Source organism: Atractosteus spatula, chromosome 13 (assembly GCF_055471065.1).
Source record: "Atractosteus spatula isolate fAtrSpa1 chromosome 13, fAtrSpa1.hap1, whole genome shotgun sequence".
NCBI classification, from domain to species: Eukaryota; Metazoa; Chordata; class Actinopteri; order Semionotiformes; family Lepisosteidae; genus Atractosteus; species Atractosteus spatula.
In genome coordinates, this window is record NC_142718.1 from 39,585,383 (window position 1) to 39,601,578 (window position 16,196).

A 16,196-nucleotide genomic window follows, 5' to 3' on the forward strand; every position below is an offset into this window, starting at 1 on the left:
TGTTCATTCTGCTGGGTTGGCCTTGTCGATGCCCTTAAAGATTTAGAATTCGGTGTCAGGTTCTCTTGTAGTCTTCTGTATTCAAGACTAAAAAGTTCAGTTCCTTCAGCCTGTAAGTGCAAGACATTCCCTTAAATCCCAAAATCCACTTGCTTGCTCTTGTCCGTGTTGATTCCAAAGTGGAATCTTTTCTATAAGGTGCTATCTAAAACTGTCCACACTATTCTAAATAAGGCCTCACTAGGGTAACATCGCTTCTTTTAAATTTGACACTTTTAAGTACTATAGATATTTTATTTGCCTTTCTTGATCAATTCTCCACATTGTCTAGAAGACGTAAATGTTGCATCAACATAAATACTCAAGTGTTCTTCAAAAGCAAATAAGTTCATAAACTCATACAAACATCTTTTAAAACACATTATGTCACTGTGATTTTATGTATTCATAGACAAGTTCTCTCTAAAACCTGTATGATACCCCACACGCATACTGCTCTCTCCTTCAAATATATCTGGTGTAGATTTCTCTGTCTCCTGACCAACATTATTAAGACTTTTTGATCAGTACAAGCATATTGTAGCTTGCCAATTTTGAGCAAAACTCCATTGTAAAGAAATGATTAAATTAAGAAAATGATACTTGCTGCAGCAACAGACTATACTCTATGATTTTGTACTGGGAGTTTATTTATTGAACAAAAGGTTATATCTATGAGAGGACACCTGCTTAATGTTGCTGTTAAAATTCTGCTGCTGAACGTTGCTCGCCTTTAGAAGTCCACAAACAACTAATTGAACATTACTTTCTAGTATCTATATTCTTCATCCATGGTAGAACTTGGAACTTTGGTGGCCTAAACAAGATTAAACCAGACATCTTTCTTTTGATAAAAGAAATGTAAGTTTGTTTTCGCAGCAGCAGAATGATAAGGTGGTCTTGTTGACTGTCTGATGAGGACGGTCGTGAACACTTGAATAAGATCACTGATGGAGTACATTTCTCTGCCTGCACCCTTTTCATTAACCTTGCAGCAGTGTGAAATCAATATCTATGCACCTTTTTCAGATGAGGTCTTGTTTATATTACAGCATATAAGTGAGCACATTTTCGTAAAATATTCCAGAAAGCAGCTAAGCCAGCAGCATCATCAGCTAAGTGCTATTTGTCCTTGGCATTTCTGACTACTGTTCAATGCATGAAGAACTGGCTTCGACAATCTACATTTGCTTACAGGAGAAGGAGGATTTCACAGTATTAATCAGATGCCTGGTAACTCCAGTTTTATCCGATAAATACAGAGCAGCAATCGTGCATTATCACATACTGTACAGACGAGAATAAAAGACAACAAGAAATTGTACTGGAAAGTGAAACATATTTTTCAAACATCTCATGTGAAATATGGTCTTCCTCTAGTTTTCCAAATAGCTTTTATTTCTTTCCAATTCATTACTTTCAGTAATCCAGCCTCGTGCACTCACATTGCAACAGTAATCCACCATTTCCACATCATAGGAAGGTTATCACATTGGTGCTAGTTCAGCAAACGCAGCAAAGAATCTGTGTGGAATTCACAGCCAAAACTAGTCCGCGATTCTCTGCTTTCTGTGGTGATTGGGGTGCCTGTCACAATAACGCCCCGTGTTCTGTGCCTGCCATAGTCCACAATCAAAAGCATTTTTTTGCCCTGTGAATTGAACTAATACCGTAAGAATGTGCTGATGGATGCCCGCCTATCAGTAGGACACCAGATCGCATTGCATTGCAAATAAGACCGTTAGTTCAACTCGTAGGATTTTTTTGAAGCCCTGTTCCTTAAAGCCATACAATAACATGCAGTTGCGGTTGCCAGTATAAACTGGAACAGGTTCTGAGCACACTCGCGGTGGTCAGAACAGCGGGGTACACACAAAGGACAATGACTGAGGGAGGTTTTTCTGAAGGCCTTCTGCATTTGTGCAAATCGCCCTGCACCGTACACTCAATCCAAAGCACTTCCTTTGTGCCCTGACGAAACAAAACTGAAATCCCACATTTCCGATTGCGTTTGTTAGCTGCTGGAGATACCTGAGGAGTCGGCAGATGCTGCTTCTGTAGCCCAGTCTCTGGCTGGCCGCAGCTACACTGGGAGGCAGGGGAGGCCGGGATGGGAAATAGAGCACCACAGCGGAGAAGAGCACCGCGGTCATGGCGAACTCTGCAAATCACAGACAAGCCCGCCGCAGTCAATTCCCCCCTTCAAGTGACATGTTCAGGTGCAAAGGTCACAGTACAGTAAGCCTGTCTTTGACTTCCACATTACACTCAGAGAGACCAGTGGTGATTCAGTCACTGCACTGCTTCAGAATTTGGAGGAAGACTTTGTAGGAAGTGCGTAGACGGGTTTTGTTCTTCTCAGTTCTGGCCGTCACACATTAGTGCAAAGACACCCTGCCCCCCCCAAACAAAATCTGTGACATCATCAAACCAGAGCAACGCCACTGGACAGAGGCAGAACCACAGGGGGCGCTGTATATGCAACACTGTTACACTAACATCACCGAGTGCAGAGGCTATATAGGCTGAGACAAAGCATGAACCCGGGCCAAACCAGGCCCACAGGTCAGAGGAATTATGCCAGCGGGTTAGAGGCTCTAATAAATTATCACCCTGAGCTTCTTTCTCATCTACTTTTTGAGTCTTCTTGAGTTGATTTTTTGCTCTGTAACATCATAAAATGGGAAACACAAAAACGTTTTGTGGATTGGTATTGGATTCTCCATGTTGAAACTTCAATGTTAACTACTTTACTTAAATACTTAAATTAGTTTACTCTTGTAACACAGGATTTAATATACACTGACATTAATGTTTTTTGGCTACTGTACTCAGGCTCATTCAGATTTTTTTATAGCAAAACCGTGCTTTTATTCTGCAATAGTTTTGATCAGCTCTGTAGGTATGTGATAAGAATTTCCCAAGCAACGCATCAAGAAATTTAATTCAGACTAAAGATCACTGCTCTGTGCTAAAATTAATTTCTTTCTGACCTCTAAAGCCATCGGATCACGATTTTGTATCTCTGTTCTCCCCTAAAGGAATTAAAACTGAGATTCTTTAGGTTAAACAATGTCAGCACCTTAATCTATTATTGAAGTTTTTTTTTCCATTTTTTTTAAACTGCTTTAATTTTCTGAATCAGTTAACCAGAACCACCCAAATGTTGCTCAGCATTTTTTACAAGGAACAAGGTGAATACAGCTGAAAGGTTTCAGCTTGGTATTCCAGCAGATTGTAATCCCCTATGAAAATGGTTTGTGCTGCATGTTACACCAGGGTGTCCTAAACCTTTAAATGAGGGACAGACTAGAGAAACTGGATACAAAAAAAAATACCTGCATAGAGTACAATCTGGATACGGTCCCTTATGTGGTCGTTGGTCCTGCCAATCACGCTTCGTAGCGGTTGCGTCTCATTGGGTGCTGGTACTACCAGCGGTCCAATCAGAAACGAGCCTGCAGATCCCAGGTAGCTGACCAGAGAAGCAACAGCAGTGGCAGTTGCCCTCTGATCTGGGGCGAACCATGTAGTGGAGAGAAGAGGGGGGGCACTCATGATAGTCGGACCAGCTAACCCATTCAGCAGTTGACCTCCATGAATTAACCTGCAGAGCAGAACAAGAAGGACGAAATGGAATTTGTAAGGAAAGTCGCATATCATACTCCCAGCGGTGGTACCAAGTAACAGTATTTTAAAAGAAAAAATACATTTATATATCAGGAACAAGTAATAGGTTTATTCCATGCTGAAAAAAAGAAGAAAGAGAACACAACGTTTCGGCCGTGGAGCCTTCTTCAGGTGTGAGAGAGACACACTGATATATTTATATATCAGTGTCATATGCTAATGACCCAATTAACAGTTTTACAGACTCCTCTCAGAAAAAAAAAAATCACATTTAACAAATTTTGTTAACACTTAAGGTGTGGTTAAATTACTCACAAAACTTTTTTTTTAAAAAACCAAACACTGACACTCAAAATGCATTATAAAGACTATGAAATGTCACAACCTTTTTTTGTGATGGGCAAAATGTCAGAAACCAAATATAAACGTAGAAAAAAATAAAACACCCCTAAGCACAAAAAATCCCAATCATATTTTGATACCTGCATTAGTAATACTAATTTAATCAAATTATACTTTCATCAGGTTTCTGCTTAAAGAGATAAGTGCTGTGGCTGTTTTGACAGGAGCTCCTCAGAATTTCTGCCAAGAGGAAGACTTCTGCACAGAAGAGAAACTGATTAGCAGAACACCAGCCATGTAGGCAGACCCACGCACAGACTGGTGCAGAGCCTTACACTGTACTAACATAATGGTGATGGACAACGGAGCGCCATAATGCCTCAGAGAAGGAACTGCACCTCAGGTCCTTCTGTCGAACCGTCACTGGCTTTGTCTGGGCTTGGAAACACATAGTACATTATTTGTATGCACCCCACAGCCACGCTGGTACAATACACTCTAAGCTACTGTAACAGCTTAACAACTCTGATTACTCCTGTGAAGTGCACAAAGAGATTTTGCGAGAATAATAATAATAAATTTACCATCCACATTTATCTGTTTCAAAGTCGTTAGGGAAAAAAAACCCACAGAAGAACAGAATTCCAAATGCTCTCTGCCGTGCTGAGAGTGGCCCCATGGGGTCTTTTTCTGGTCTCCATCTTCAGCGGTCTGCCAGGTCTGATTTATTGCACTATGAGACGCCTCATGGAAAAGAACTTGCATTTAGCTGCCCATTGAAATACAAACTCTTCTTCCCTGCTCCTCCAGAAGAATCCCTTTTGCAGTCACATGCCTCCCAATAAAATCGATAGCTGTAAAGCCTTATCAGTGCTGCAGTCCTGTCACGCAAAGTCACATTTGACAAAACGTTCAGCCACAGAACTCTCCATTTCTGTCAATAAATTAATGCCAAGGAACAGCGGTTACAAGCCTTTCAGTATTTAAGGGTGGAAATGCAGCACAATTCTGTCTGTTCCAGCTTTTCTTTCTGGGAAAGATCAATAATAGACCATGAGGGTTTCCTAGTGTCTGCTGTACAGGGAGCTGCAGGTGCAGAATGGCAGCTGGAATACAGTGGTGGATGAAGTATGTACCATCCCACAAGCACCGTGCAGTCCCCTGAAATCAAAGGCAAAGAGAGAATGCAAGACCTTATTATATTATTTATCATAAAGGTTGGTGTGGACTGTAGCAAATTAGTGCGTTACTATATTAGCACCTAACATACAAAGAACTGCAAAACAAAATGGATCTCTAACCTTATACAAGAGTCATGAGCATGTCCACATTTCGGAGTTTAAATGTCTTCTTGTCCCATGCAAAACTACAACAAAGCATCTTATGGTACGGGTTCTACACAAGAAACAGGAAGCAATTCCACAGCCCAGAATTACTGATCTTGCTGACAAGACAGGGATGCGTGTGAAAGACGTGTGCATTGCTGGTCCCTGTGTGATCATCACCTTAAAGAAATGTCTTCTTTTCTTTGGCTGCCTCATTGTGATTAGATTTTGATCCCCTGGTGGGCTTTTCTGCCTAGATAGAGCATTTCAATGGGATTTTCTTCAGTGCAACATTTTATTTATGTCAAAGCTAAAGCTGATTACTAAAATAATGAGGAATTTACGATGCATGGCTGTTGAGACAGGGCTAAAGCTCCCATGTCAATGAGGATAAGTGTTGTGTGTTTGGCCAGGACTCTATTTTAATGCCGTTTCCTTTAACAGATAATTTAATCTGTAATAGTGCCGAAACTCAAGTAAAGGGCAAGCCCAGTTATTTAAATATATCACTCTTCTCAATTACAACGTAAAAAAAAAAGCCATTTCTGAAAGCGCAGCAAGCAGAAAGAAATCTGCCGTTTTTAATACAGACTTCAGCTGAAGCACAACAATATGACTGACATCGTGTATTACGAAGGAGGCAATTCCTAGGCTTTTCAGGCAGGTTTGTAATGACACCTCTTTGAAAGCAAATGTACAGTATATCTGCATCTTGATCACTATTGAAGTCCTTAAAAAACAGGCTACAGACAATGCTCTGTCTCTAATGCACACCAATGTTAAAACAAAGGGTGCTATATCAGATAAAAAAGAAGCGGCAAGATTATCTTCTCATCATGCCTTACTGCATGGAGTTTTGCTGCAAGACACGGAGTGTCTGCTCCAGAAGATAAAGACAGGGAAGAAAAGCTTGTATCTGGAATGACAACAATAACAAGTGCAGAAAATCACAGCTAGAGAACTCCACTTTGCCTGAATTTGCAGACAATATTTGAAACCATGAAATTCTAATAACGCATGAATGTAATACGGGCTGGAAGATAATAGTGACCCAGTACCCAGCCTTTGTCAAACACTGCAATTCTTACATTTGATCAATTCCACCCTTAAAATATAAATCTTGTCTTAACAAGCTAAAATATAAGATACTTTTGAAGGTCAAGCATAATTGGTATAACCCTGGGATACACTAAAATCTGTTCAATCCCTAAATATACAGCAAGAACACTCAATTGTATTTAGTCTGCATTTTTCTCAGCTCTGCATCCACAGGGAAATTTTATTTTTATCTTACAGGGAGATGATATGGCTGGACTAGACAGTTCTGCATTTACAAACTATACTTTTGCAGACAATATCACATTTACAGTTTTGTACTTTAAAGTCATAAAAAAGACCAATATAGCGCTTTCAAATAAGAGAAATTTAAAATATATTTTGGTTTGACAGGAAGAAATTAAAATAAGCCTATTAAGACAATAAGGCCATAATTCATTATATATAATGCATTATAAATAACAGTATATGACGCATAAAGTGTATAAAGTAACAAATATAAACAAAACTTCTTAAAAATAATTTACAGGAAGCCATAATAAAGAATTTTGTCTTCTGCTGTCAAGATCTGAGAATCTTGCTCTTTATTTTTTTTTAATTCTTTTCAATGCTCAGGGCTTGAAATCAGATGTCTCGACTGTCTATGTAAGTTCCAATGCAGAGGCACATTGAATATCTCTAGGATATGGAGCACAAGCCATTGTCGGCCAAAGTCTTTGTCTTCGGTCACTGGGAAGGGAAGTGGCGGCACCTGCTGGACAATTTAAAAACTGCAGCCAGGCTTTCCACACGAGCTTTTTTGAAAATCAAGACTGGTTCCTTCTACACGTTACAGGTTTGATATTTCAAAATAAAATTGATTGCGGTCTGCAAAAGGTGCTAGATGCTCTCCTCTCCTGATGCGAGATCCACACACTGCTGCGCAAACACAATGTTCTTAAAACAATCTCAGGCACAATCACAGATTACAATGTTTAAAAGCCTACAGTATGTTATTTAATTATAATTTACTAAAGGCCTCCACTTATATTGTCTAGTGCAGACTACTTTTAGTGGGACGACACCCATCTTTTAGAAATCTGATACAAAGTGCTGTAGTGGCTAATCCATTACACTTACCAGTCAGATCCCATTGATTCACTGTCAGGTGTTTCTCATTTACATTGTTTGTTGCTCTCTAAAACACCCACAAACTCCAAAAGGCTTCCTTTTCTCTTGTGATCCATCAAGATCTTGACCATCATCTCAAAATGTCTAAAGTTTCAGTAGACGATCATGTGCTTGTGCATAAAGAAGGAAAAACATTAAGTGGAAAGAGAAGAACGATGCAAAATGTCTGAGACAGCAGTGTAGTGGACTAAAAGTAAATTAAATTAAACTGTGAATGTGATCTAAGAGGCAAGGCAATGACAGATGTCTAGGATTTGATTTGAAAACTATAACTTACACTCATAAAACCATGATGCTACATATCTTGGTACAATTTACTGATCCGCGTTCCATATCCTACAATATCCAGGTAGGATTTAAAAGCTTGCATAGCCTAATCCCATGTGACGACAATCCGATGGGAACCCTAGACAAGAAACAGTGGAAACACCATGAACTGGGCATCAGTCTAGTGCACGAGGGGGATCAGGTTTCTCCTTTTCAAGAAAATGACTTTTAATTTTCTACTACGTGCACTTTTTATGAAACCGAAATAATTGTATTATGTTATAAAATCAAGTTATAGCCATACACGCAGTCAAAACAAAGAAAACATCAGAATTTGAAGATTCTGATGTTTTCACTGGTTCTTTAATAAAAGCAGAAGAAAACTCAAATCTCTTAAAACAGTGGGCACGAGTTCCAAACCTCATTAACAGAATCCGACGTTCCTTTTTACCGCACAATGATATCTCATAATGCAGCGTTACGCCATTGCAATAGAACCCATACAGGTTGAAATAAATAGTCGATTAAGAATAGAGAACTTAATTAAATTACTTTTGCGATGAAAGTCATTGAAACAACCTTAATGGAACCTGTCTTCCTATCACAGAAAGGAAACGCATACATTCCCAACAAGAAAAAACCTCTTGATGCTGCTGCTTCAGGTGATGAATTGGGTGGGGGTACTGCTGATGTCCAAAAACCAGCAGATAGCATATTAAATAGAGGCCGATTAGACAGACTAGGAATGAGAAGAATATAAAACTGGAAAGCACACAAGAGAAACAGCAACCCTAACAACACTTTAATGAACCGAGAGTAAATTTTCATCTGTCTTTCTGAGCGTTCTAGCTCAAATCCTCTTAAAGCTGCCCTTTCAAGACTTTAAAATTCAAGATGGTACAAAACGTCGGCAATAACTGCTGGAAGCAAATTGGAAATGCGGTGATACAGTTTAGACCTTTCTTTGTTAGTACACTATATTTCATTTCAAACCTTGGCTTAGGGGAATGTAATGACAATATGGCACGCACATTATATTTGTTTGTTACTGTGCTCTTTTTAATGTTGCTGATAAGGTTGCCGCAGACCTTATTTTATTTAATGTTCCTGCTTCTTTAAAGTGCCAAGGTAATTACATGGCCATTTCTTTATTCTTAATTTCAGTGTTGACTGGCCTCTGCAATAGACAGGCCAAAAAACAGCCCATTTCACAGATCGTATCCATGACAGAGAATTACAGAAAACCACTTAGAAGGTAAATGCTGCATCAGTGCACAATCTCTTCATTTACAAACGCTGCTCTTCAGCTAGGGATACCATGAACACAAGTAAGGAGGTAAGCAGTAATGTGCATTTGAAAACAAGTTTATTTCTATGGATGATTAATTTTAAAGTCAAACTGGCAACATCCACAAAACAGGTCCACAGCACTATCTGATTTGCCTCTAATTCAGTGCTGTTAGCCATTCGAAACATTTATAACACACTTGGATGCTTGTCATCCTGGTAACAGGCCCTTTCCCTGACTGAAACATACCATTTCTTCACAGACAGGTCATGCAGTGGAATGCTCCTCACAGCCGTCCCCAGTAACATGAGGGAGGAGGAAATCAGCAAGGACATCCGGAGGCCTGGGAAGACAAGACAAGACGCAGACCAGTTTTGCTTTCTGTAAAAACTACATATTACTGGCTCATCCCTTTGACCTAAATTAAGATCATGACCAGATCATGACCAAAGCACCAGAACTATAAGACCGTCGTGTGTTGCCATGGTGCCTTGTGACTGAAGTAAATGCGGACAATTTGGTCGTTTAAGTGGTGTAAGAGAACCACATGCCACATCTACCCCTGGAAAGTAGAGAGGAAACCAGTCAACTCTGCTGGACTGACAGGGCTCAAAGAGAGACTACACCCTGAACGAGAAGCCAGTCAGTCACAGAGTGCGTACGGGCATGGCAACATGGAGGTGAACTCCACACAGAAGGAACCCAGGCCAGACTCACACCAGGAGCCCAGATGCTATGAGGCAGCAGCGATAAAAACCACACAATCAGGTTGCTGACCCACAGGCGCATTATAAACTAATATTATTCAGTAGTTTCTAGATTGAACTAATAAAATAAATTAAAGAGTGCTGACCTAAGGTTTAAGGTTTCCGGGTTTCTAGGCATGCATCTTAAGACACAAACATGGAAGTGGGTCATCACTTTTTAGGGATCTCAAGAAACGATCAGGTCCTGATGCAGTCAAACACAAGACTGATATTTACAACGACACTGATGACATGGAGGGAAGCATGGTAGCGCGGTGGTTAGCATTGCTGCCTTGCAGCGCTAGGCCCCTAGGTTCAGTTCCTGGGGTACTGCATGGAGCTTGTACAGTATGTTCTCCTCATGTTTGCTTCCACTTGGTGCTTCGGGTTCCTCCCACAGTCCAAAGACATTAAAGTAGGTTAAGTGGCTTCTGGGAAGTTTGGCCCTGGTGTGAGCTCGTGCGTGTCTGTGTCCGTCTGTCCTGTGATGGACGGGCGTCCTGTCCAGTGTGTATCCTGCCTTATGCCCTTCGCCTGCCAGGATAGGCTCCAACTCCCCCACAACCCTGTATTGGATGAAGCAGTTAGAAAATGGATGGATGGATTTATGACATGGATGCAGATTAACAACACTGCGTGAAAAGTACACAAATACACTACTTCTATTGTCATTCTCATTCCAATATATATACAAAACAACCACCGATACGCTAACGTCAAGATTTAACAAGTAAAAGCCCATTTGTAGAGATTAGAAAAAAACTTAATACAACGCTTATTTCATGCTCTGCATATATTTCTAGGTCTCATTTAGTGTACTCCATGGCAAAGCACGGCTTTGCGCGAAGTTTCCCATTACAAAACGCTAAGGCTGAGTAGGTTCGCTCTTCATGAAAACATACAAATTCCCTTCAGAAACACCTGGAGGGCTTTCTAAAGCTGCTCCATTTATGCAGCTCACAAAAGAAAATTATGTTTCTGCAGGTCTTATTTAAAAAAAATATGTTTACAAAATGTATAACAAATATTCCAGAAAGCATAAGCACATATAAAATACATCTGTAGGAGGTTTTGCAAATCAAGTCAAGAACATATACTTTGCAAAGACGTTCATCTTATGAAAATTAGTAAAAAATGATTCTGCCATGAATGAAAACCAAATTACCAGCAGACATGGGACAACTGAGACAGTACTGTTCTGCACACCAGCCTGAGGAAAATTCTCCATCCTCTTTTTACCATCACAAAGCTCTGCAGATCAGGTGCTAAACTACTCAAATCTAACAGTTAACTCATTTTCCAATATATCCTCATCACATTCATGAACAGGTCCTCCAGACACAACCATGAGAATATAAATCAAATATTTAAAAATAGGTTTAAATGAGATTTAAAAAACCTTAACAGCTGTAGAGTCTCTAATGGACATGGGCAGTGAGTCTGGGCACATGAGATGACAATATCGCCCACTGTGTGGAGCCCAGCTTTCACAGGAGTCAACAGGCCAGAATCAGCAAATAAAGAACTGGACTTACACACGCAATATCCTAAATAACCCGGAGCTAGAAACATTCAGCATCTTAATACACTTTAGATGAAACTGGTGATCTCAGTGCCCCTTGTACCAAAAGACAAGAAGTACCTTTTTGCACAAAAATAAAAGGAGGAAAACCTCTCTTTAATTTGAAAAGAAAAATGGCAACTGAATAATAGAACTGCTGATGAGGTCTTTGTGAATACAGCTTCAGGGGATGTTTGTCATCTGTTTAAAAAGAAAATGCCAGTGAAATGTGTATTTTATTCAATTTTATTGCTGCTAACGAATAATCTAACATTTAAACATTTACTTCAGCTTGCATATTTGCATACTGACTCACAACAGAGGCTGCAATATAGATAGTAAATGTTCTTTACCTAAATTCCAATTAAGTCAGAAAGCCTTTCCGTGTGTGCACTACCACTACTCTACAGTGGATATGACAAGACAAAATAAGTCATTGATGTACTATAGTGCTGCTCATTCACAGCTAAATTAGCAGTATAGTGTGTGCAGGTTTGTGCCTCAATAACAATGAGTTCATTTCTTTCCTTACACAAACATACATATAAGCACAGAAATCCCAACTCAGCACTCAAACTGGTTGATATTAAAAATTGCTCAACAAGAACTGGCAAATGCTCTAGAAGAGTATCAGCTCGCATCCTAATCAAATAGCCGAGATGATGAGGTTCGTGTCCAGGACATTTCAGAGGTCACAGCGTGCTTTGTTAGGGCTGTACTGGAACAAACATTTCGACCCCTCTGCTGGTCAAACATAGTTCCTGGGTGGGCACACAACTGACGCCACCCACAAGGGTCTACAATTTGAGACTGGTGGACACGATTCAAATGTGGGATTTGATTTCATCGATCGCCTCACTGTCTGGGGAAGTTTACTTGATTTTTAACAGGCTCTCCGAGATTCCCTGGAGACTGGTTTTTGAAGGCATGTTGCCGAGGTGGTCGGGTTGAGTTCTCTGCTCCGTGTCACCTTTCTCAGCCACGTCAGATTCAGGAAATCTACCAAAACTGAATTGCTTTTGAGTTCATGAAAAGCTGCCTTGTGTAAACGCTTTCTACAGAAAGAGCTCATTAATCCACACTGCTTCTAACTTGTTTACATTTTGTCTGATGGATTACTTCTCACATGTGGGCCAAAATTAGGACACAACATTGTCCCAACTGCAAAAAAGCAAACTTTTAACACAAGAAAAAAACTACAAACAAGAGGAGGCCATATAGCCTCAATCTAGCCCGTTTGGTAGTAGGTAGATAATCGCTCCGGGATCTTGGCCAGCTGTTCCATGTAAGAATACAAGGTCACGGCTTCAAGAGAGTTGCTGGGTCCCTTGTTCTATCCCAAAGGAAGTGAAAGCAAGCCAGCCATGAGCTGCTATAATGCAATGTTTTATAACAGTCCAGAAAGGTGCCATCCACCTATGTACCTTACCTGGATTTCCATACTGGAGATGTATTTTGATTTAATTCAGACTTGACTTAAAGGCTAACTGCTGTCCCAATTTCTTATTAAATCTCGGTTACAAAATTAATTAATTGGCGGGATCGCGAAATTTTACGGACTCCGAATTAAGCACAAAATTGTGAGCTTTGTGAAAGTACCGTACGGTCGCCGTGTTGTCACACACCAAGGGTTTCACCACTGTCACTGTAAAAAGTGCTCATGTAAAAAAACAAATAAGTACAGGGTGTGCAGCAGACAGTTCACAGCAGAAATATTCCAACTTGATTTGCGTGCAGAGTTAACAAGTGAGGCGGATTTGTTGGCAAAACCGTCTCGAAGTCGAGAGCACTATTTCTATTGGATTAAAAGAGATGTATTCACAAGCCTGCTTGTTTACAATGTCATAGGGATGCCTCACCTCACAGGAAGTTTCGCTGCCTCGTTCTGAACTGCAGACAATGACAGCAATACGACGCTGCACATACCTGGAAATTTTGTCTATTTTGTGATTGGAGGTTATACATGTTACTGCGTACATTTTATTTTCATTGTGGTTCGAAATGCACTCATCAATGCCGATTCTAACCCAGAAATATAAAAATAGCATTGCAGTTCCCTTTTAACTTCATTTACTCTTAGGCTTTAAACGACTGTGGCGGGGCGGGGGGAACTCGTGACTCTGGTAATGTGCTGCTTGATTTTTTGGGAAATGAACATACTAACATATATTATCTGGGTTTAAGGTTGCCATACCTACAGACTGCTCCTTTTCAAGACCATCACATCCAGTATCTAAAGGGTGCACGCTGAATTCCTCGTCGATAGAGACAAAAGCTGGGAATGAAAGGAAACAATGCGCTGCTGGACCTCGCCTGGACCTTTGAAAAATGCATTACCTCTGGTCCAGCGAACAGCAAGCCAAAAGCAGAGCCCTTTGTCCTCAACAACCTCATGCATCATTGTTTCATATTTGCACCACATTGTGTTTCAGATAAAAAAAGAATAGAATTATCTTAGTCTTTAGTAATACAGCAACTGTGTTTCAGTTTCTTTGTGAGCACTTAGGCAGCATGGTTAATTTCAGTAATATACAGTATGTTCAGAAAGGCACTGAAGAGAATCACTCACAATTTACTTTCAGTCCAAAGCCTTTGTTCACAATTATTTTTGCCAAAATCCACCACATCTGGATATGCGGACTTTGCACAGTGTATAGTGAATATCAGAAGTGAAGGAACCTGAATGTATAAGCATAGCCCATGTCCCACACAGACATGATATAGTAGGTACAATATTTAGACAGGTTACTCCAGAATAACGTATGAGCATCCTGTATAAATGTATGAAAATCAGAAGAAATCAATAAGATTATTTTCAGAAAGTCTCATCATAGCTACAAACCAGACAGAAAAACACATTGACAGTAGTGTTTAAGATGAGCTATTCCATGGAGAAATCGTCTGTTGTGCTTAATAACTGCTTCTCAGGCTTCAGAGTAACCAACAGAGTAACCAAAAAAATAAAAATATACTAATGTACATTTAGGTCGTAGAACTGGAGTGACGGGTACTGAGCCTGTAAAATGAGCCTTTTAATTCCCGTTTTAAAAAAAGCTTGTACGGAAACAAGACCACTTTGCTGAGCAAATCTCAAATTATCAAGATGGCTCAGGTTGAAAGATACTGTTCGCTGCTTGGGTCTTAATCTTTACAGAAAATTATAATTCACCTATTAAAGTCCCAGCAGGACACCTTCTTTAAATGACCTCGTTTACAGGAAACGCCAAACTTGCATTAGAGGAACAGTATCACAATACTGAAACAGGAAGCAGAAGTGTGTAAGACAGAAGAGGAAGACAAAATACATCAGATTTGACGTAAAAAGAACATTTCCTCATTGAAGCAGACTTAGACTATTTCAGGTGTGACTAACGCTGGTCCAATGGAGCCACTGTGATTTCAGGGTGACTCTTCGATGATCAGTTTTCGAATGTGTGGAACGATTCTGTTACTGAATTGATCAGAACCGACGTGTTCCCAGGCTCTGTAAATCAGAGGTTTAAGGGTGGTCCGGAATGGTTTAAGGGTGCTGGATTATTGGTTTTCGGAACCATAGCTGGATTTGAAAAAAAAAAAGCTAAAAACACTTAATTCTCTAACTCACTTATAGCAGTGGTTCGAAAGTTAAAGTCTGCAGTCAAGCTGAATTTCACTTACTTCATTAAACCATTAACCATTTTCATTTCATTTCCGGTCTTAAAAAGTTGGGGATAGCTCTGTTAGGAGGACGGAATCAGGGCTGGGATCCACAGGAACAAAATCCAGACTTTCTGCATCGAGGATCTGTTTTTCAGATGTACATGTATACCGCTAGTGTATTTACTCCAAGCCTGCAAGGAGCGGGGCTTTTCCAACGCAAAAATAAATAAAAATTACAAAGTAACGATCCACCCAGCATATTAAAATAACTCTAAAACATCCATTAATCTTGAATAATGGAATCATCTTTTGTTTAGTTTTTACATTTCTGTTGCTTGTCAGCTTTACAGATCCTATAAAGCTGTTAAACTGCTTTAACACTACGCTCACAGCAGAGCCAGCAGACATGGACAACACGTTTATGTGTGAAGGGAGACAGAGTTGTGCTCTGCGGCCACTTTGACTTTTTTTGTTTTCAGAAGGTCAGCCAAAACACCCGTCCTTAAAGACCCACTTGGGTTTAAACGTCCGATTGACTGGGCGAGACTGCAGAGTGGTGCACAGCTCTCCTCTGCTGCTATTCCATTTTCTGCTGCTGTCGCTATTTCAAAAGTGACAAGTTTACAGCCCACACAGCAGTAAAAATCAGCAGTTCTGGATTGATATCGCATTCAGACGGTACGATACCATGAGCCGCCCCATAAAAACCCAGACGAGTCTGGAATAAGGTTATACTGGCACCCTGATGACTTGTACTGCCTTTCTTTGCTCATTGCTTCTGGTTTACAAGGTGCTTGCACTATGCATCTGCCTTGGTCACATGGTTAGTTCACACGCTCATTGTATAGAGTAGAAGTTAACTGGTTGGAAGCCAATAAACATTCTTTTTCATTTTTGTACCCACCCTCAGACTGTGAGAAAAGCTTTCCTCACCCTTTTTTCTACAGTGTCGTGTTTTTGACCAGCGTACGATGCAGCAGACCAGCCCCCTCAGGAAAGATAGCAGGGTGGCGTGAGTTCTGCACGACAGTTTCACAGGCTTGGTCTGACAGAAAGCTGTCTGACACCACAAAGAGGACAGAAGGAAGCTCCGGCTGAAATTCTGTACAAATTACCGACACTTCTTTCCCCTT

At 40.3% G+C, this 16,196-nt stretch overlaps 1 protein-coding gene across 1 annotated transcript in view; it reads right to left on the reverse strand.

Annotated features, from left to right (window-relative positions):
- slc49a4 (solute carrier family 49 member 4) overlaps positions 1–16,196 on the reverse strand; it is a 44,457-nt gene that overhangs the window by 26,758 nt on the left and 1,503 nt on the right. Inside the window, exons 2-4 of the mRNA XM_088930745.1 lie at positions 9,367–9,460; positions 3,378–3,646; positions 2,071–2,200 (exon numbers count right to left, since the gene is read on the reverse strand). Of these exons, the coding sequence (XP_088786871.1) occupies positions 2,071–2,200; positions 3,378–3,646; positions 9,367–9,460 (493 nt within the window). The remainder of the gene's footprint in view (positions 1–2,070; positions 2,201–3,377; positions 3,647–9,366; positions 9,461–16,196) is intronic.